This window comes from Zootoca vivipara, chromosome 2 (genome assembly GCF_963506605.1).
Source record: "Zootoca vivipara chromosome 2, rZooViv1.1, whole genome shotgun sequence".
Lineage (NCBI taxonomy): Eukaryota > Metazoa > Chordata > Lepidosauria > Squamata > Lacertidae > Zootoca > Zootoca vivipara.
The window spans coordinates 110,243,258-110,263,476 of record NC_083277.1 but is presented as its reverse complement, the minus strand read 5'-3'; the positions used below and the strand labels follow the sequence as shown (position 1 = coordinate 110,263,476).

Below are 20,219 nucleotides of genomic sequence, written 5' to 3'. Positions count from 1 at the left end.
CAACCACGATCAGGAGCAGAATATGTTATGCAAAAGTAGCCAGTCTGTTTTTTCATTTGGCCAATCTGTATAATTCATACAGGCTGCAGAATTCAGCCTTTTCTTGGCACAATTTTCTGTGGTACATAATTAATACAAATGGCTCTGGGCAACCCTGCCCTCTATCTGCTCCATCTTTGCTTCTCCGTTACCCAAGTCCTTATCTCTACGGTCACCTCTGTCCTGTCTCCTGGGCAGGGACCACTTGACTTCTGTGTTCAGTTCAGCACCTAGCACAGCCTTGGTTAGGTACTTCATAAATATTGCATCGGCATTGCTGTAATGAGACTTTCTGGAAGAAAAACACCGTCTGTTCTTTCCCGGTTGAGACTGCCATTCACAACAGCCATCTCTGGATGCTGAGCTGAGCCCTCTTCTCACAGCCCTGAGGCTGAGCTGAGCTGGATTCAGGAGATGCAAAAAGGTGCTCTGCTGTATTTTTATTATCATTATTATTATCATCACCATCATCATCATTATAATGCGGGTGGAGTTGTGGTCTAATACACTGAGCCTCTTGGGCTTGCCGATGAAAGGTCGGCAGTTCGAATCCCCGCAATGGAGTGAGCTTCCGTTGCTCTGTCCCAGCTCCTGCCAACCTAGCAGTTTGAAAGCACACCAGTGCAAGTAGATAAATAGGCACCGCTGCGGCGGAAAGGTAAACAGCGTTTCTGTGCGCTGTGGTTTCCGTCACGGTGTCCCATTGCGCCAGAAGTGGTTTAGTCATGCTGGCCGCATGACCTGTAAAGCTGTCTGTGGACAAATGCCAGCTCCCTTGGCCCGAAAAGCGAGATGAGCGCCACACCCTATAGTCGCCTTTGACTGGACTTAACAATCCAGGGGTCCTACATCAAACTGTAGCTCTCAGAATTCTTTGAGGGGAAGCTATTGGTTTAAATGCATCGTGCGGTTATGCCGCTTTGTTTTGGATAGCTCAGTCTATCAGTTCCAGCAGGTAAGAGGGAAGAAGGGTCTGTGGCTTGGCACTGGTTGGACTAATTTAGTGTCGCAACATGAAAACTTCCAAGAAAGATACTATGATCAATGGTATTGAAAGCTGATGAGAGATCAAGTGGAACTAATAGGGATGCACACTTCTCTTAGCACCATCGCCTCATCCAGCTCCCAGCACAGATCTTCCACTAAGATGACAAAAGCTGTTTTCTCTCACAAAAGCAGGCCTAAAAACTGAACTAATTGGGGAAATGGTGTGTGTGTGTGTGTGTGTGTGTGTGTCATACCTGCCAACTTGCTGTCAGAGAAATAAGGGACCGGGCCGGAAATAGCAGACCGGAAGTAGCGCTGCCGCCATTTTGGAACTGGGCGGAGCATGCTCAGAAGCGACTATTGATGCTGATTTGCCCAGTTCCAAAATGGCCACCGCGCCAGAAGTCACACCGCAGCCATTTTGGAACTGGGCAGAGCAGCATCAAAAGTCGCTTCTGAGCATGCTCCGCCCAGTTCCAAAATGGCCGTCGCGCTAGAATAAACCGGGGAAAAACAAAAAAATCCGGTTTTTTTTCAGCTAGGAACAGCTGGAATAACGGGGATTTCCCGGGGAAAACGGGAGACTTGGCAGCTATGGTGTGTGTGTGTGTGTGTGTGTGATCCAGATAACCCCCGTCATCCAGAAAGACTTGGACTTGCTCCTCGTTCCAAACTGGAAAACTGGATCCTCACAATAAATTATCCAACTTGGTAGGATCTAGTGAGCAGTGGCGTAGCAGGCAGGGGAGCCAGGGGGCGGTTGCCCCAGCCGCAAAATTGTTAGGGGCACAAAATATCAACACATCTGCACCATGCAGTCAAAGCACCTGACTTCCCTCTAAAGCGGTGTTTCACAAAGTGGGTGGCAATGCCCCCTGGGGGGCGCTGGAACAATCCGGGGGGGGGGGTGCTAGTAGCCTTGGGTGCAATTGGGGGGGGGCATTGAATAAAAATAAGGCAGCAGTGGCATAAAAAAAAGAAGAGAAGAAAAGATTGAAAAACCATTCTTACATGTTTCTTCCATTGTGTAATGACGCTTATCGCTAGGTCGGGCACCATTGCAAGACGGTGACAGCACCCTCCAATGGCAGGTGGGCAGCTCCACCATCCCGACACCTTCGCCCTAAAGAAGGTAGATTTCCAGGCGGGCGCTGAGTTTGTTTGTTTTTCTTTTCCTGAAAGCGGGGCCACCTAAGTTTGGAAACCTCTGCTCTACAGAATCCTAAAGGATGCTGGGAATTATAGCTCAGTGAAGAGCAAACCGTAGCTCCCAGGGGACGCGGGTGGCTCTGTGGTCTAAACCACCGAGCCTCTTGGACTTGCCGATCAGAAGGTCGGCGGTTTGATTCTGCCCGACGGGGTGAGCTGCCATCGTTCTGCCCCAGCTTCTGCCAACCTGGCAGTTCAAAAGCATACCGGTGCAAGTAGATAAATAGATACCGCTACGGCAGGAGGGTAGACAGCCTTTCTGTGCGCTCTGGCTTCTGCCACGGTCCTTCGTGCGTCAGTAGCGATTTAGCCATGCTGGCCACATGACCTGGAAAGCTGTCTGTTGACAAACACCGGCTCCCTCGGCCTGAAAAGGGAGATGAGCGTTGCACCCCATAGTTGCCTTTGACTGGACGTCGCCGTCCAGAGGTCCTTTACCTTAAACTGTAACTCTCAGGGTTGTTTGAAGGGAAGCTATTTGCTTTAAATGCATGGTGCTATTGTGAACTAGTGATTCCCACCAGCCAGCGGCGTAGCTAGCCGCTCAGGTGCATAGTGCAGGGGCGTGTCCTGCCCCCTGGGGCGGGGCGATCCACTCTTAGGGGCGGGGCGAGCCTCTCTGACGCTTGGAGCCTCTCCGCCGCCTCCCCCTCAGCGTAGGGCAGGTGAGGGAGAGGCAGTAGGCAGGCACAAGTCCCACGCTGCCATTTCAGGTAGCGCAGAACCTACAGGCGCCTAAGCCACCACGTCACTTCTAAAAAGTTCCGTGAGCCCAATTTTCTACTTTATTTTTAAACTCATTTTTTCACCACCACCACCCCAATGATGACACCCAGGGCAGACTGCACCCCCGGCAGCCCCCCTTCCTCTGACACTGCCACCGGCCGGCCAACAGCACACTTTGATTCTGACCCCATTTTCCAGGCCAGGGTAGGAGGCGATATCCATGGCAAGAAGCAATGGCAAGGAAGGAGTGCCGTCATTCTCGCACGAGCAGGGGAGCATGTGCTGAGCTTCACTCCCAGTGACTGATGTCCAGGGGTCTGCTCTCCCACCCTCCCCCTCCAGCCTCTCCCCCCCCCCCAACCCCTGGCTGGACAGTAGTTACTCTTCAGAAATCTTTGTTTCTCGGCTGCGAGAGATGAAGTTCTTTCCTGATGCTATCTGACGTCTCAGCCGTTTGCAGTCGCAGATTAATGGCTCTCCAAACACAAGTGGAGGGGGGGAAGTGCCCCTGGAGAGCAGGCCGGGAGTGAATGTCAGCCTGGTGCTCTTACAACATTCACCAGTTCGGCCCCCGCCTGTTGCTGAACAGGCATGGGCCACTGGTCAAAAGAGGTGTAAGGCACCCTGGACTGGAAAATGGGACAGTGAGGATATGGCAGCCGGCAGGAGAGCTAGGAAGTTGTGGGAATGTTGTCAACTTCCCCCCCCCCCCCCGGCAGTGCTCCTCTGCCCCTATCAGAATTGCTGAAATTCAACAGCTGGCAAAAGTTTCACTCGCTGGTTTTTCCCTTTATTTTTAGGTATTTTATTTTTGTTTTCTTTTGCCTGTTATGCAAGTGTTTAAGGCAGGGGTCCCCAAACTTACCTGGCTTCGGGCTGGTGCCGATCGCGCGGCAGGCCGGAGCGCGGGGGAGCGTGCGCCCATACACATGCTATTTCTGGCACACTTCTGGGTTGGAGGAGCGCCAGAAATAGCTTGTGCGCATGCGCACGGGCCTCTTCCGACCCGGAAGTGCACTGGAAATGACGCTTGCGCATGCGCAAGCTATTTCCGGCGCTCGTCCGACCCAGAAGTGGGCAGCCGCGCTGCTAAGAGCGGGCAGGGGCGGCTGGATAAAAGAGGCATTCGGGCCGTATCCGGCCCGTGGGCCGTAGTCTGGGCATCCCTGGTTTAAGGCATAGTAAGTCTAACGGGGGGAAGGGGGGAGAGAAGATGACTATGTTGTGTAACAATAGAAATGTATAAATGCAAGGCATCAATGCAGTTGCTAGGTTTGGCGGTTTTCTACTGGGTTTGCTCTTGTGCCTGATACACATAAATTTAGCACGGGAAGCAAATGTCCTGGAGGAAATAAGTAAATTTCAGGTATCTTGGGAAGCACATAAAATGATAGGAAGATTTTCATCTGCCTCATTTCTGCACATGTCAATATGTGTAGCAGAGTCATTGTGACAAAACGGATGACACTAATGGTTTAACCCACAATTAAAACCTGAAGATTCAACCATTTCCATTTTCAGGGCGACAATAGAGCTATTCGGGAGGGTCTTGAGGTATTTCCAGCATGGCACACCACTGTTCACCTTTTATCCAGGCCTGTTTGCTGCCACAGTTCCCCATCTCAGATGCTGCTTTGCCGCCATTTTGTTAGAGTTCAGGCTTCTTTCCGGTTGTTGAAGTGGTCCCAGCCAATCAGTGATCAGGAGATGAATGTGTTGGCATTAGGAACCAATCAGATTGGAGAATGACACTGAGGGCAAACAAAGCCAACTGAGAGCGAGGACGATGCTTCCCACAGTCTTTAGGATAACCAGTTGCCCTCACTCTGCATGGGTGAACTTTATCAAAATCCTGGGAGGGAGGGGATACCCAAAAGTGGTTTCCCCCTTTTGTTGACATGACTGAACGAAAAGTCAAAAGTATAACCCGAGGCTACCTTGGAAAACTCTGGGTTAACAACAGGTGAGGGAGCTTTATAGTTGCTGCGCATATAGACCACATCAAAACATCTGGCAAGTCTGTGTTGGAAGATAGGATCCTCAGATACATGAGCCACTAGGCTTATGCAGCATGGTAAGCTGTGTGTGTGTGTGTGTGTGTGTGTGTGTGTGTGTACACAAAATGGAGTCTGTGGATGGAACCAGCTACCATGCAGGAAAGGGTTTTAGTTGTGTGAAGATATTATTATTATTATTATTATTATTATTATTATTATTATTATTATTATTATATTTTACTATTTATATCCCGCCCATCGGACTGGGTTGCCCCAGCTACTCTGGGCAGCTTCCAACACATATAAAAACATTTTTTTAAAAAACAACCTTCCCTATACAGGGCTGCCTTCGGATGTCTTCTAAACGTTGTGTAGTTATCTCCTTGGCTCGGGGTTCGCATAACTTCCTCCAACTTTTCTCCGACGAAAATCAGGACATCCCAAGGCAAAAGCAGGACAGAAACCAGGAAGGCTTCTGTAGATCCAGGGCTGTCCCTGGAAAATGGGGACACTTGGAGGGCTTGGGTATGTGAAACCATCATACAGATGTCTTGAGGGTGGGGGCTGCAAGCTGCTCCCGATGCTTCTGGCAATCCTTGGCTCACAGCTCAGACCCTACTGCCCCCCTTGCTCCCTTTTCTTTCTCCTCTCCTCTAACCGGCCCCCCTTTCCCCTTCCCCACCCCCATCATGCCCGTCTCTCCTTCTCCCTCATGCTGACAGTTCCCTTACCAGGTCCGATCAATGGCTCTTGCTTTCAGGCTCCTTCATTATTCATGAGCTGGACTCCTGACTGTTTTGCTGAAGGTAACCCAAGACGGAGCTCTGCGGTGCTGCAGCCACCCTGGGGATGAGGGGATAAAGCGCCGAGGTGGAGAGCTTAAAAAAGAAAAGAAAAAGTAAATGAAAATGAAAATAAAAAAAGCATTTGAGCATAGAGCTGTTCGATGGGGTTGGACGAGAGGAGGGGGAAGCTGCCCGCCAGCTGCCCACCAGGGAAGTGGAAGTCAGAAGGAGAAATCCAGGTTTCCAACCTCCTGCCTGAACTCTTTTTCATTCCCGCTTCCAAAAGCCATTGATGGCTAGCTCGCCAGGCAAGCGCCTAAATTGCCTCTCTCTCTTTCAGAAACAACAGAAGCAAAAGACTCCTCCTTGCACCCCTCTTTGCTTCTCCAACACATTTGATACCATTTTCTCCCTCCCCCCTTCCCCCCCCCAACTTCTGGTTCTGAGGTTGCCAGGAAGAAGCAAAAATTCCTCATTGGGTTGTGTGTGAAGATCTGGTTTGTGTTAGCTCAGTTGGTTAGAGTGCGGAACAGGCAACACTCAAGGTTGCAGGTTTGATCCCCGTATGGGACAGCTGCGTATTCCTGCATTGCAGGGGTTGGACTAGATCAGGCAGGGCCAAACTCGGCCCTCCAGCTGTTTTGGGGCTACAACTCCCACCATCCCTAGCTGACAGGACCAGTGGTCAGGGATGATGGGAATTGTAGTCCCAAAACTGCTGGAGGGCCGAGTTTGGCCATGCCTGGACTAGATGATCCACAGGGCTCCTTCCAACTCTACGATTCTGCGCATCTATACGTTCCGATGGGCAGCATGATTGCCACGGGTCAGTGGCATGAATGTGCTGTGTGGAGATGATGGTCACACCAAGACTTTCTCCTTCCTAGGCTGATTTATTTCCATGAGGCTGCTGCTGGTCTAAGGCTTCTTATTGTGAAGCAACCATACTTTGATGGGTATCTGATTCTGGCTTGTGATGAATAGCATCAATTGATTCTGTGTTTTAATTTCTTATATGGCTTGTTTGGTAATGAATTTATAATGCTAGCATTATTGAAACGTTTATTGGGATTGATGTAATGCGTTTTGAAACAAATTGGTACTAGGCTGCTCATAGCAACGATGCAACGATATGAAGTCTTGCATTACTGTTTGTATGCTGTGAACAGCTGTGGGACAACATTTTTTGTGGGAAAGCAGCATACAAATTTAACAACAACAAAACTTGAGTGGGCATATGGAAGCCCGGAGTTTTGACGGAGGGAAAGGCTTCAGAATCTAGCCCTTGTAGCAGGAGTGCGGCCTTCAGATGTTTATCCCAAGGAGCTCAATGTAGCGTATATGACTTGTCCTCTCCTAAGTTCATGCTCACAACAACCCAGTGAGGTAGGTTAAGCTGATAGAGAGTAGCTGGCCTAAAATCACCCAGTGAACTTCATAACTGAGTGGGGATTTGACCCCTGATCAGTGGCGGAGCTTCATGCTCTGGCACCGGGGGTGGGGGCGGGGCTGGCGCCCGTTCCAGGGGCAGGACGCACCTCCTGGAGGGCCGTGGCGCATGTTCCAGGGCCGTGACGCGCCTCCCGGGGCTGGGGCGCACCTCCCGGAGGGCCATAGCACGCATTCCGGGGGCATGACACGCCTCCCGGTGGGGCATAACATGTGTTCCAGGGGCGGGGCGGGCGCCTCTTGGAGCCTACCACTCGGGGCGGCCCACCCCCACCGCCCCTATCTTCCTACGCCCCTGACCCTGGTCTCCCGGGACCTAGTCCCATAATGGTCTTACCGCCGCAGTCTCTCCCACTGTCTTTTTCTAGTTCTAAAAGCAACCACGGGCAAGACGAGTGTGTTAAGTTTCGCCCTCATTGTGTTCTTTGGCCCTGAGATTCTGCAGAAATATGCCGCGGCAGAGAAGCAATAGAGGAGCTACGTTTGAAAATTGTAGAAGTGGTTTTCCAAATCTGCCGTGTGCGCACTGACAAAATACAAAAGCTAATTTTGCTCTTTTTCTGCCAAGGGCAAAGGATATTTAAATATCTGTAAGGAGAACCCTGTAGGATCAGGCCAAAAGTCCATCATCTGGTTTCGCTCAGTAACCAACCAGTTGCCTACAGGAAGCCCAGAAGCAGGATATGAGTTCAGCAGCCTGCTCTCCTGCTATTGCCCACCAAAGACTGCTAGTTGCAGACATGCTGCTTCAACGGATGCCTTGGAACTGGTAACTCATAGCTGTGTCCCGTCCATTCTTTAGCATCCAAGCCAGTGCAATGCTTAGCGTTTCACCTTAGAAAGCTATGCAGTCCAAGCTTTGGGGGTTGGGGTGGTATCACGATAACATAGGTCACAATCCGCCACTCAATTCTGCATAAGCGTCCAGGGAAATGGCCGTCGGTTGTGCAAGAGCACAACTTTCCTCTCGCCTGGCACACATTCAAGTTGAACGAGGCAAGATGGGTCCAATCGCCTGGACCCCCCCCCCCCCCGTGTGCACATCTCATCTTTTCCACGGCGGTGGGAACTTTAAAAAGGAGTCGGGACACTTCAACTGCAAGCGGAGGCCATCGGGAGAAAGGAGCAACAGCCTCGACAGTTTATGAGTTGTGCCTGGCATTAGTACGAGCACTAATGAGCCTAGCCCTATTGTGCTAATTGGGCCAATTTGTCTGAGATTGCTAGGGCTGGTGATCCATGGAAGGGATGATGAAAGGATGGGTTAATGAAATCGATCCAGGGCAATTGAATATGAGAATAAACGGTTCTGTTTGCCTGGTGTCATTTTCCCCAGGGGATTCCCTTGGCCTGACTGGGCCCAGCAGCTTAGTGCAGCTATCTAAATGGGAACCTCTAGGCTGAAGTGTTGGAACTGACTCGAAACCAAATAGTGGTGGTGATGGCCGTGTATGGTAGGGGAAGGGTAGGGTGTTCCCATTACGCAACAGCTACAGGGGAAGACTGCTCAAACCATCAAGGGACAGGTTTTGGCACCTGCTGTGCCCCACCCTTCTTCCTGGAACCCTTATAAGGAAGGATTGATGTCTATAAGCATTTACACAATTGTAGAGTTGGAAGGGACCATGAGGGTCGTCTTTTTTGGTAGGAACACAAACGTATTTGGTTTTTAACATTTTTTGAAATGTTTAGGTTTTGCTTCCTTGGGATTTTTAAAAAAATTCTGTTCTTTGAATTTGTGTGTTACTCTTTGTGAACCACCTTGGGGGCCTCCGTTGGCCTAAAGGCAGCATATAAAAAACAGTAGCACAGCACACGAGCTGATGGGTTCACTAAGCTACCTTTGAATGACCGACTGTCTTCCATCCAGAAGAATGTTCCCTTGTTCTCTCCCTTTTTCCTCTGTACCATAGATGGTGTGTCACTTTGTATGGCTAGAGAGTCTCCTCCCTCCAAGTGCATCCTCAATATATGCTACTTCAGGCAAGCCCTTTGCTGAACCACTTCAGTCTTGTTTTGCTGGCTGCCACCTCCCCACCCCACCCCCCTGGAAGGCCTTCTGGCTCTTTTGACATGGTTCTTTCCTGAAAACATACTGTAGTACCTTTCCTCCAAGCCAGAGACTGCTCACATGGGAAGAAGCCACATTAATTGCCTTGGCCACAGTCAGGGGCGCCACTGCTGAGGGCTGAGATGTTTTGGGCTGCCTCAGTATCTTTTGGGAGGGGACTGCCCCCTCCCAGTGTTGAGGAAGTGGAGGACACTGACCACGGAGTTGAGTGAGGCGTAGCTCCAGTGGCCAGATCCTGCTCCTCCTGCCATGGAGGGGAAGGAGGTTGGAAGTAGCCTCCACGCCAGTGGCAGCACCGGGGGAGGCGGAGAAGGAGCCACCAGCCATTGAAGCCATGTGGCCACCCCGTTTGACTTCGCCCCCGTCTCCTCCCGACATCCTGGCATCACACACACAACATTGGACTCGCAAGCTGGCACCTCCCATCCCAGCTCTGCATGGCACTGCGCCAAAAGAAAGTGTAAGAACCTTAAGAAGAACCCTGCTGGATCAATTCATCCAGAATATGGCAGCTAGACTGGTGACTGGGAGTGGCCTCCGAGACCATATAACACTGGTTCTGAAAGACCTACATTGGCTCCCAGTACGTTTCTGAACACAATTCAAAGTGTTGGTGCTGACCTTGAAAGCCCTAAATGGCCTCGGGCCTGGTAGACCTGAAGGAGTGTCTCCACCCCCATCATTCAGCCTGAGGTCCAGCTGTGAGGGCCTTCTGGCAGTTCCCTCCCTGCAAGAAGCGAGGTTACAGGGAACCAGGCAGAGGGCCTTCTTGGTAGTGGAGCCCTCCCTGTGGAACGCCCTCCCGTCAGATGTCAAGGAAATAAACAACTATGACTTTTTGAAGACATCTGAAGGCAGCCCTGTTTAGGGAAGTTTTTAATGTTTGATGTTTTGTTGTGTTTTTAATATTCTGTTTTTTAATATTCTGTTTTTAATATTCTTGTTAACTCCTATCTTGCAGTTCTTTATTGTCCTTATTTTAATCAATTCGTAGGATTTATTTCAATCCTGCAAGTGTTTTTAAACTTCTACAGTTTTTCTCCATATAGTCCACAAATTTACTCCAGTCTTTTCGGAACCTTGTCTCTCCCTGGTTTCGGATCTTGCAAGTCAGTCTTGCTAAGTCTGCATAGTCTATCATTTTCATCTGCCACTCATCGATCGTTGGTAATTCCTGAATTTTCCATTTTTGGGCCAACAATGTCCTAGCCGCGGTTGTCGCATACATAAACAATACTTGATCTTCTTTCACAATCTCCCCTCCCATAATTCCTAACAAAAATGCCTCCGGTTTTTTGGGAAAGGTATATTTAAAAATCTTTTTCAATTCGTTATATATCATTTCCCAAAATCTTTTAACTTTATCGCATGTCCACCACATATGATAAAATTCCCCGTCTACCAGTGGCCAACTTTTCAACCAGCCACTATAATTATGTGCGTTATTGGGTTGCTTTTGTTTGTATTTTGATTATGTATTTTTATATTATGATTTTTCCCTGGAACCTACAAGTATAGGGTGGTGTACACATTTTAATGATAATACTGTCATTATTATTATTATTCATGTAACAGCGGCAGGATATGTGCAGGGATTCTCAGATGATGGTGTTTGTCTTCATACTGTGAAAAGTTTGAGCACCTATGTCTCACGAATCAAGTTGATGCTAAAAGCCCAGGCTGTTTTCTGTCCGGTCAGTTCTCATACCTACTCAACATTGTGGGAGACTCTGATTTAACTCTACCATTTATTACTAAGCAAGAGTGCCGGCATCCATTGCGAAGCCTACGCGTTCCATTTTTTATTTAGTACGGCACACTTTCTCAGTTTCCCTCCTTGGGAATTTCATATCCAACTTGCGTAGTTCAAAGTAATGTAAGAGCTCACTTTGCTGGCTTGTGCTTTAAAGAACCCCAGGGCGAAAAAGGTAATTTTAAACAAAGAAAAAGGTTCATTCAGGAAAAGCAGATCTCTGTGTGTGTGTGTGTGCGCGCGCGCGCGCGCGCGTGCCCAAAATAGCATGCTAACTTAACTGGAATATGGTAATTGCTTTTGTCAGGGCAAGATACCCCAGACAGAGCATTTTTAAGTGTCAGAATGCTGAATCTAGAATTGCCAGATTTTTATGGCAGGGTTATTATGCCTTTAATTGCTGTGTGATGGTGGGAAATACAGCAAGCAGAGCTATACCTAACAGGCAGGTGCAGCGATGGGGAAAGTTTTACCTGCGATCATGCAACAGTTAGAGCAGGGGTGTCAAACTCAAATTCATCGGGGGCCACATCAATAATAATGTAATAATGTAAGTAATAACTAGCTCTGAAAGCAGAAACATAGTCAGAATAATGGCAAGTAGATATTCAAATGTACAATTATTGTACAATTTATTGAAAAATGATTTTTGGTAACTGCACTGGGTGGTGGAGGCTCGCTAGGGTTTCATGCAGGACCTTTGCAGAGCTACTAGTACCTGGAGATGCTGGGGTCCTTCTGCATGCAGGACAGATGTTCTGCCAGTGAGCCACCACCCTTCACCAAAGGGACTGGCTGAGGTTGACTCACTGGAGCTGCTCTCCTGGTTCCAGGGTTTAAGGGCCAGAAGTATAAAGCAGCATCCTATGTTTCTGAGGAGAGGGAGAGGGAGGGGAGAGGGAGGGGAGGGAGGGAGGGAGGAAGGGAGGAAGGGAGGAAGGAAGGAAGGAAGGAAGGAGGGAGTGGGAGGGAGAGAGGAAGGAAGGAAAGAGGGGAGAGAAAGAAGAGTAGGAAATAAGGAAGGGAATAAAGAAGGAAAGAAAAAGAAAGAGGGAGAGAAGACGGAAAGGGAGAAAGAAGGAAGGAAGTAGAGGGAAAGAAAGAATAAGAATGAGGGAGAGGAAGAAAGATGGGAAGGACGGAAGGAAGGAAGGAAGGATGGAAGGAAGGAAGGAAGGAAGGAAGGAAGGAAGGAAGGAAGGAAGGAAGGAAGGAAGGAAGGAAGGAAGAAAAGAGGGAGCAGGAGGGAGAGAGGAAGGAAAGAGGTGAGAGAAAGAAGAGTAGGAAAGAAGGAATAAAGAAGGAAAGAAAAAGAAAGAGGGAGAGAAGATAGAGATAAAGAAGGAAGGAGAGGGAAAGAAAGAATAAGAACGAGAGAGAGGAAGAAAGAAAGGGAAGGGGGGGTTGCCGCCTTGATTCAGCACCAGAAAAGAGTGCGAAGGGACTCAGGGGCAAAAAGCATTTCCCGTGCAGCATGAGGCAGCGGGTGTCCGTTTTAGGAGAAGTGCGTAAAGCCTCAGAGTTGCACGTTCGTGAGGCTGAGCCGCTGCTGAGCTCACGTTCATGAGGCTGAGCCACGGCAGGAGGAGGAGGAGGTGAGGCAAGAGAAGGAGGAGGCGGTGGCTTGCCGGGTCGGTGCCCAGCAGCACCGTGCAGAGAGTCCCGAGCCTCTGGGACACAGCAGTGCTCTGTAGCACTTTGAATCCTCCTCCTCCTCCACGCGGCGCTGCTGGGTACTTTGTCTGTGCTTCAGCAGCAGCAACAACAACAGTCGTTTCCAGGCGCCGAGCCGTGGCAGGAGGAGGAGGATTCAAAGTGCTACAGAGCACTGCTGCGTTGCAGAGGCTCGGGACTCTCCGTGCGGCGCTGCCGGGCGCTGACCTGGCAAGCTGCCTCCTCCTCCTCCTGCTGTGGCTCAGGGCGCTCCACGCAGTGCTGCTCCGGCCGCCTTTCTACACACACACACCCCGCCGCCCCAGCTGTTTGTCGGTGCTTTGTCGGCGCGGCACTTCAGCAGCAAGGTCCCGCTGCTGGGTCCCGCTGGCTGGGGCGCTCGGCGGGCCACATGACGAGGTCTGGCGGGCCGGATTTGGCCTGCGGGCCTTGTGTTTGACACCCATGAGTTAGAGAAAGAGGAGCACTGCCACAAAAAGTGATTAGCCATCTTAGTTGACTCAGCCTACCTGACACCCCATAATGAACTGGGAATGCTTCCTGATAGTGCTTGCTGCTAATGCAAGGCTGCACATAGACATTGTGATTTTTCAAAGATTCAGCGTTATAGTAGAGCTAGCGGTATTATAGCAGAGTTGCTTGCGGCGCACACGTCCATTCTGACGTCCCTTCGTTGAACAAGGTAAGCCAGCCAGTCCTGGTAAAACTAGTTTTTCAAGGGGGTGGGGGTTGGAGGACTGAAAAGCTGAAAATAGACCCAGCAACTCAGCCAGCACTGCTGCCCTGCTGTTCGTGGAACCTGCAGTATTGGATATTGCTGATATTGCCAATAAGAACAAAAGGAGTGCTCTGTTGACTCAGACCAAAGGCATATACCATGAGAACCTAGCCAGACCCTGAGATTATCTTCTTCGTGTGACTCCTCCACTAGAGGTCCAGAGGGAGACAACACAAGAATGGGCCTTTTCTGCAGTGGCTCCCCATGTGTGGAATGCTCTCCCCAGGGAGGTTCGCCTGGCACCTTCATTATACACCTTTAGACTAGAGTTGTCATATCTTGAAGAGTCATTTTGGACTCACAGCTGTCCATGGAGGTGCAGGTCAATTCTGTGTCCAGGGGAGCTGTCTATCAGCTCCATGTGGTACGCAGGCTGAGACCCCCGCAGACTGTCTCGCCAGAGTAGTACATGCTCTAGTTATCTTCCACTTGGGCTACTGCAATGCGCTCTATGTGGGGCTACCTTTGAAGGTGACCCGGAAACTACAACTAATCCAGAATGCAGCAGCTAGACTGGTGATGGGAAGTGGCTGTCAAGACCATATAACACCAGTCCTGAAAGACCTACATTGGCTCCCAGTATGTTTCCGAGCACAATTCAAAGTGTTAGTGCTGACCTTTAATGCCCTAAATGGCCTCGGCCCAGTATACCTGAAGAAGCAGCTCCACCCCCATCGTTCAGCACAGACACTGAGGTCCAGCTCTAAGGGATCTTTTGGCGGTTCCCTTCCTATGAGAAGTGAGGTTACAGGGAACCAGGCAGAGGGCCTTCTCGGTAGTGGTGCCTGCCCTGTGGATTCGCCCTCTCATCAGATGTCAAGGAAAGAAGCAACTCTCTGACTTTTAGAAGACATCTGAAGGTAGCTCTGTTTAGGGAAGTTTTTAATGTTTGATGTTTTATCGTGGTTCTAATATTCTGTTGGGAGCCACCCAGAGTGGCTGGGGAAACCCAGCCAGATGAGCGGGGTATTATTATTATTATTATTATTATTATTATTATTATTGAGGAGGGAAAAAGAGGACAGCCTGAGTCGCTGCCAGACTGAGCCAGGGAGAGAGACACACAGGCACAGGTAGCATCCGCAGCATGCAGAGCACCCGCACGCCTCTTTTCCTGGCTCGGGCTGGCAGCCGCAGCGTGCAGAGCCGCTTGAACCCAAGCCCAAGCTGCCTGAGCCCCAGCTGCCCGAGCTACTGCCAGCCGAAGCAGAGACAAGACCCCAGCTCCTAACTGATTCCTCCGTTGGGATACTTCCGCTTCCAGGGCACAATGCCTGCCCGAGCATGCCCGTGCCCCCCAACCCCCCCCCCAAAATAACCCCACCAAACCCGGGCATTTCCTTTGAAATGTACGAATCCCCCCCCCGGGATGGGCATGTTGGCCCCCCAAAAGAGGACATGTCCTGGTTTTCCCGGACTAATGGCAACCCTACTTTAGACGCCAGGCAAAAACGTCCCTCTTTAACCAGGCCTTTGGGCGATGGACACCCAGTGCCCTTTTAAAATGCGTTGAGGTGGATTACTGGTTTGTTCTTGTCTCTATTGTGCATTTATTGTTTTCACATTGTGTTTTTATGTAGCGGACGGCCCTGAGACCTGCGGGTATAGGATGGCATGCAAATTTTAACAACAAGAACATCTAGTCAGCTATCTTGTTTTCACACAGTGACCATCCAAGATGCCTTTAGGAAGCCCACAAGAAGAGCACATGCAATGGCGTGCTCTCCCACTGTTGCCTCCCAGCTGCTGGTATTCAGAGGCAATTTGATCCTGATCTTGCAGGGAGCATGTGGTCTTTGATAGTCTCCATGGTAGCCTTGTCTCCCAGGTAGCCTTTGATAGCCGTTAGTTGCTGTTGATTGGCTTATACTCCACGAATTCATCTAATTCTCTTTCAAAGCCACCTAAGCCAGTGAGAAATACAGACCCTCCAAGTGTCCCCATTTTCCAGGGACATCCCTGATTTAGAGAAGCCATCCCAGTTTCTGATTTGATCCCAGAATGTCCCACTTTTTCTTAGGATGTCCCTATTTTCATTGGAGAAATGTTTGGGGGAGTATGCAGTGGCCAACACTACATCTTGGGGCAAGAAATCCTATAAATTAATGTTGTTATTATTATTATTTCATTTCATTTATGAATCGCTTCCCACGAGGCACCGCAAAGTGATCTTAAAAATATAACTTATACAGTGGGTATAGAAACACTGTCGACGCAACTACATATATAAAATCATTTTCTTTTTTTCTTTTTTTGCAATAATTTTTATTAAGTTTTCCATTTCTATGTTCATTACATTATATTCATTACCTTTATCATGGCTTTAAATTCTTAAATTTCCAATCAAATAGAGAGAAAGGAAAAGAAGAAAAGAAAAGAAAGGGAGAGAAAAACATAAAGCTAGAAACAAAAACAAACATATTATTAAGTCCAATTTCTATTCAACTTTATATGTTGGACTTCCATTCTTCTTTCTTCTGTCTTCCTTCTGTCATCTTTCCCTTTTTCGCAAATATTTTCACAGTTCGTTTTAATTTTCTTCTCTCGTTCACAAATTATAAACATAACATTGAATATACATACAGTATATAACCTGACTTTTGATCAATCATGTATTTACTATACCAAATTAATGAACTTCTTTTGTATCCTATGTTATGTTTTAATATTCATACCCTGTTATCTTATTGTAATAAAGTATTTTATAACATCATTTTCAAAGGAAAGAAAACACCAAATACAAAAATACAAAACCAGCTTAAAACAGCACCTGCATAAAAATCAATTCAAATCCAAGACAGATACCAACTAGGATAATGATTTTAGAAGGCATGTCGAAAGGACTCTAGATGCGTGCGCATTGACACAAGGTTGTGTTTTTCCTTGCCTGCGAAGAGTTGTGTGCATCTGCGTTTGAGTGAAATTCTTATGCCTCTTCCCATGTCCTGATGCTCTTTTAGCTTCTCAGCCATTTAATTACTGCCCCTCTCATCTGAAGCCAGCAAATTCATTACAGTTTATGGCCACAGAGGGACCTGCATTTTTGCAGCAATCAAATGATTGCAATTAAAGGCCTAGAGTTAAAGTGGAAAGCAGCGGGGTGGGGGGAGAGAGAGAGAGAGAGAGAGAGAGAGAAGCATCGAACCTGCTATAGCTCTCTTTGCACTACATGCACAGGACTGAGATGTGTTCTGGACACACAGTGTACTCTCAATCTGCCCGTTTGCCATGGAACAAACCGCCAGAACTCCCTTCAAGGCAGCATCAAACGTTCTGCTTTGGAGACATTGCAATCTAGAGAAGGTGCATAACCAATCTAACCTCCCTTTGCAAGTCACAGGCCTGTTCCTACGCTCCTGGTTTGTTTGTTTTTCTGTGCTTTTTCCCCCTTTGCTATCGGCTTCGCTTCGAGGGCTGACTCAATTTAACTCCGGCAAATATAGATTTGGCACTGGGAGGATGCTGCTATTAGAGCTGCCACTGCTTTTCTTGCTGTCCGTACACCTGTACTTTTCACAGCAGCCTTACACACAAACATTTAGCAAGCAAAGTTCCTTGGCGTGGGTATAAGTGATGGGAAAATCTTCACCCACAAGATGTCTGTGTGGCAGGCTGGAGTTAGTGGCACAGGGGCAGTGGGGGAAAACTGCCATTCTTGTAACATGTTATATCTGTTGTTTTTAAAGGTGATTTTACATCTCTTGGGTAACAGGTGAGCACGAATATTTAGAATGAGAGAGCATAACAGTGCAACCCTATATTGCTCTACTCAGAAGTAATACACCACTTTCCAAGGAATACAGAGAAGTAAATCACAAATGAAATAACTCCAAATGTGGTTTACAAAAATTCAACACCTTCTAATACTTAAGAGCAGGGGTCCCCAAACTAAGGCCCGGGGGCCGGATGCGGCCCAATCACCTTCTAAATCAGCGTGTTTTTACATGCATAGAATGTGTCCTTTTCTTAAAAATGCATCTCTGGGTTATTTGTGGGGCCTGCCTGGTGTTTTTACATGAGTAGAATGTGTCCTTTTATTTAAAATGCATCTCTGGGTTATTTGTGGGCCATAGGAATTCGTTCATATTTTTTTCCAAAATATAGTCCGGCCCCCCACAAGGTCTGAGGGACAGTGGACCGGCCCCCTGCTGAAAAAGTTTGCTGACCCCTGCTTAAGAGTCTTAAATGATATTTACTATGCCAAAATAATAATGACATATACAACTCGATATCTCAAAGCCAAACAGTCCAAATATTCCTGTAGGAAGTCCAAGAAAATAACTCTCTATGTATATACTTGTTTCTGGTGCGATTCCAATGTAACTCCAGCAAGGAGATAATGGGATTTCAAACTCTGTTTTGTGAATCATCTTCTCGTTGGCCCGCAAAAATATGCAATGGCAATGCAATACTCAACCAAAGAGGTCAGTTCCAACCTTCGAAAGACACTTCGTTATTTTTGAAAAGGCTCAGAAGTAAGCCCTATTGGATTCAATGGGACCAAGGTAAGTAAGAATAGATTTGTAGTCTTAAAGGTAAAGGGACCCCTGACTATTAGGTCCAGTCGTGACTGACTCTGGGGTTGCGCGCTCATCTTGCGTTATTGGCCGAGGGAGCCGGCGTACAGCTTCCAGGTCATGTGGCCAGCATGACAAAGCCGCTTCTGGCAAACCAGAGCAGCACATGGAAACGCCGTTTACCTTCCCGCTGTAGCGGTTCCTATTTATCTACTTGCATTTTGACGTGCTTTCGAACTGCTAGGTTGGCAGGAGCTGGGACCGAGCAACAGGAGCTCACCCCGTCACAGGGATTCGAACTGCCGACCTTCTGATCAGCAAGCCCTAGGCTCAGTGGTTTAACCCACAGCGCCACCTGCATCCCATAAATTGTAGTCTTTGTTGTTGTTGTTTAGTCGTTTAGTCGTGTCCGACTCTTCGTGACCCCATGGACCATAGCACGCCAGGCACTCCTGTCTCGCACTGCCTCCCGCAGTTTGGTCAAACTCATGTTCGTAGCTTCGAGAACACTGTCCAACCATCTTGTCCTCTGTCGTCCCCTTCTCCTAGTGCCCTCAATCTTTCCCAACATCAGGGTCTTTTCCAAGGATTCTTCTCTTCTCATGAGGTGGCCAAAGTATTGGAGCCTCAGCTTCACGATCTGTCCTTCCAGGGAGCACTCAGGGCTGATTTCCTTAAGAATGGATAGGTTTGATCTTCTTGCAGTCCATGGGACTCTCAAGAGTCTCCTCCAGCACCATAATTCAAAAGCATCAATTCTTCGGCGATCAGCCTTCTTTATGGTCCAACTCTCACTTCCATACATCACTACTGGGAAAACCATAGCTTTAACTATACGGACCTTTGTCGGCAAGGTGATGTCTCTGCTTTTTAAGATGCTGTCTAGGTTTGTCATTGCTTTTCTCCCAAGAAGCAGGCGTCTTTTAATTTCGTGACTGCTGTCACCATCTGCAGTGATCAAGGAGCCCAAGAAAGTAAAATCTCTCACTGCCTCCATTTCTTCCCCTTCTATTTGCCAGGAGGTGATGGGACCAGTGGCCATGATCTTGGTTTTTTTGATGTTGAGCTTCAGACCATATTTTGCGCTCTCCTCTTTCACCCTCATTAAAAGGTTCTTTAATTCCTCCTCGCTTTCTGCCATCAAGGTTGTGTCATCTGCATATCTGAGGTTGTTGATATTTCTTCCAGCAATCTTAATTCCGGCTTGGGATTCATCTAGTCCAGCCTTTCGCATGATGAATTCTGCATATAAGTTAAATAAGCAGGGAGACAATATACAACCTTGTCGTACTCCTTTCCCAATTTTGAACCAATCAGTTGTTCCATATCCAGTTCTAACTGTAGCTTCTTGTCCCACATAGAGATTTCTCAGGAGACAGATAAAAATTGTAGTCTTAGGAGTGTATATATATATATTTAATGGCCCATTTTAGCACAAGGACTTCCTCTTCTTCTTCTCTCAACATGTACCCCCCCCAATCCCCCAGATCTGTGGATCAGTTTCTAGTATGGGGAGAGGAGAGGGAGTCCCATTGCACAGGTAGAAAGTCTTGCACTAATGGCTTGATTTCATTTCATGCAACCCTATTGGTACTTTAGAAGGGAACAAAAAAGGCAATCAGGTCCAACACCATACCACTTCAAAGTAGATTAGTTGGACATTAACCATACCCATAAACCAACCCACACAATCTGGATTGTGTTATGGCACAAGGAGAAAGAAGGTGCATAACAGTAAGGTCCCTGCAGAGAAATGGAGTCTGGGTGACTCAAGAAAGCGAGCCAAGCCGCATGCCACCAAGAAAAGACAAAAGGACACAAGCACACCTCAAAGCTTTACTAGCAAAAGTGAGCTTTTCAGTTTGAAATATGGCAATAACTAAGATGCCGAGCTTTAGTATTTCTTATTGTCTAAGTGAGCCATCTGTGATTTCATTTTCAAATAATATGATAAAGTGATCAGAAGGAAAGCATCACCGTGGAGATGTTTTTCTGCAGATGTTAAGGGCTGGAAGTTCGTTTTAAAAGCCAAGAGTCTCAGAAGGTTGAATTCCATGCACGGTAGAAAGAAAAAAAGAACTTATGCTTACAGGGAAGGGAATTTACATGTGGAATACACACAGCCCTGACTATTTCTTGTTGTGCTTTCCAGAAGAGAGAGATCTCATTTCCTTGTACATTTCCACTCCTTCTTTCTAGAGCAGCAAGATTGCATTGCAAGTAAGAAACCGCTT

The 20,219-nt window shown here is 48.0% G+C and overlaps 1 protein-coding gene across 2 annotated transcripts in view; it reads left to right on the top strand.

The window, feature by feature from the left end:
- Positions 1-20,219, top strand: part of ASIC1 (acid sensing ion channel subunit 1) — a 177,541-nt gene that overhangs the window by 38,481 nt on the left and 118,841 nt on the right. The window contains exons 4-5 of one of the 2 annotated variants that reach the window (XM_060270982.1): positions 5,781-5,807; positions 13,398-13,412. The exons of the other annotated variant lie outside the window; for it this stretch is intronic. Of the exons in view, the coding sequence (XP_060126965.1) occupies positions 5,781-5,807; positions 13,398-13,412 (42 nt within the window). The remainder of the gene's footprint in view (positions 1-5,780; positions 5,808-13,397; positions 13,413-20,219) is intronic. 2 annotated transcript variants of the gene reach the window in all.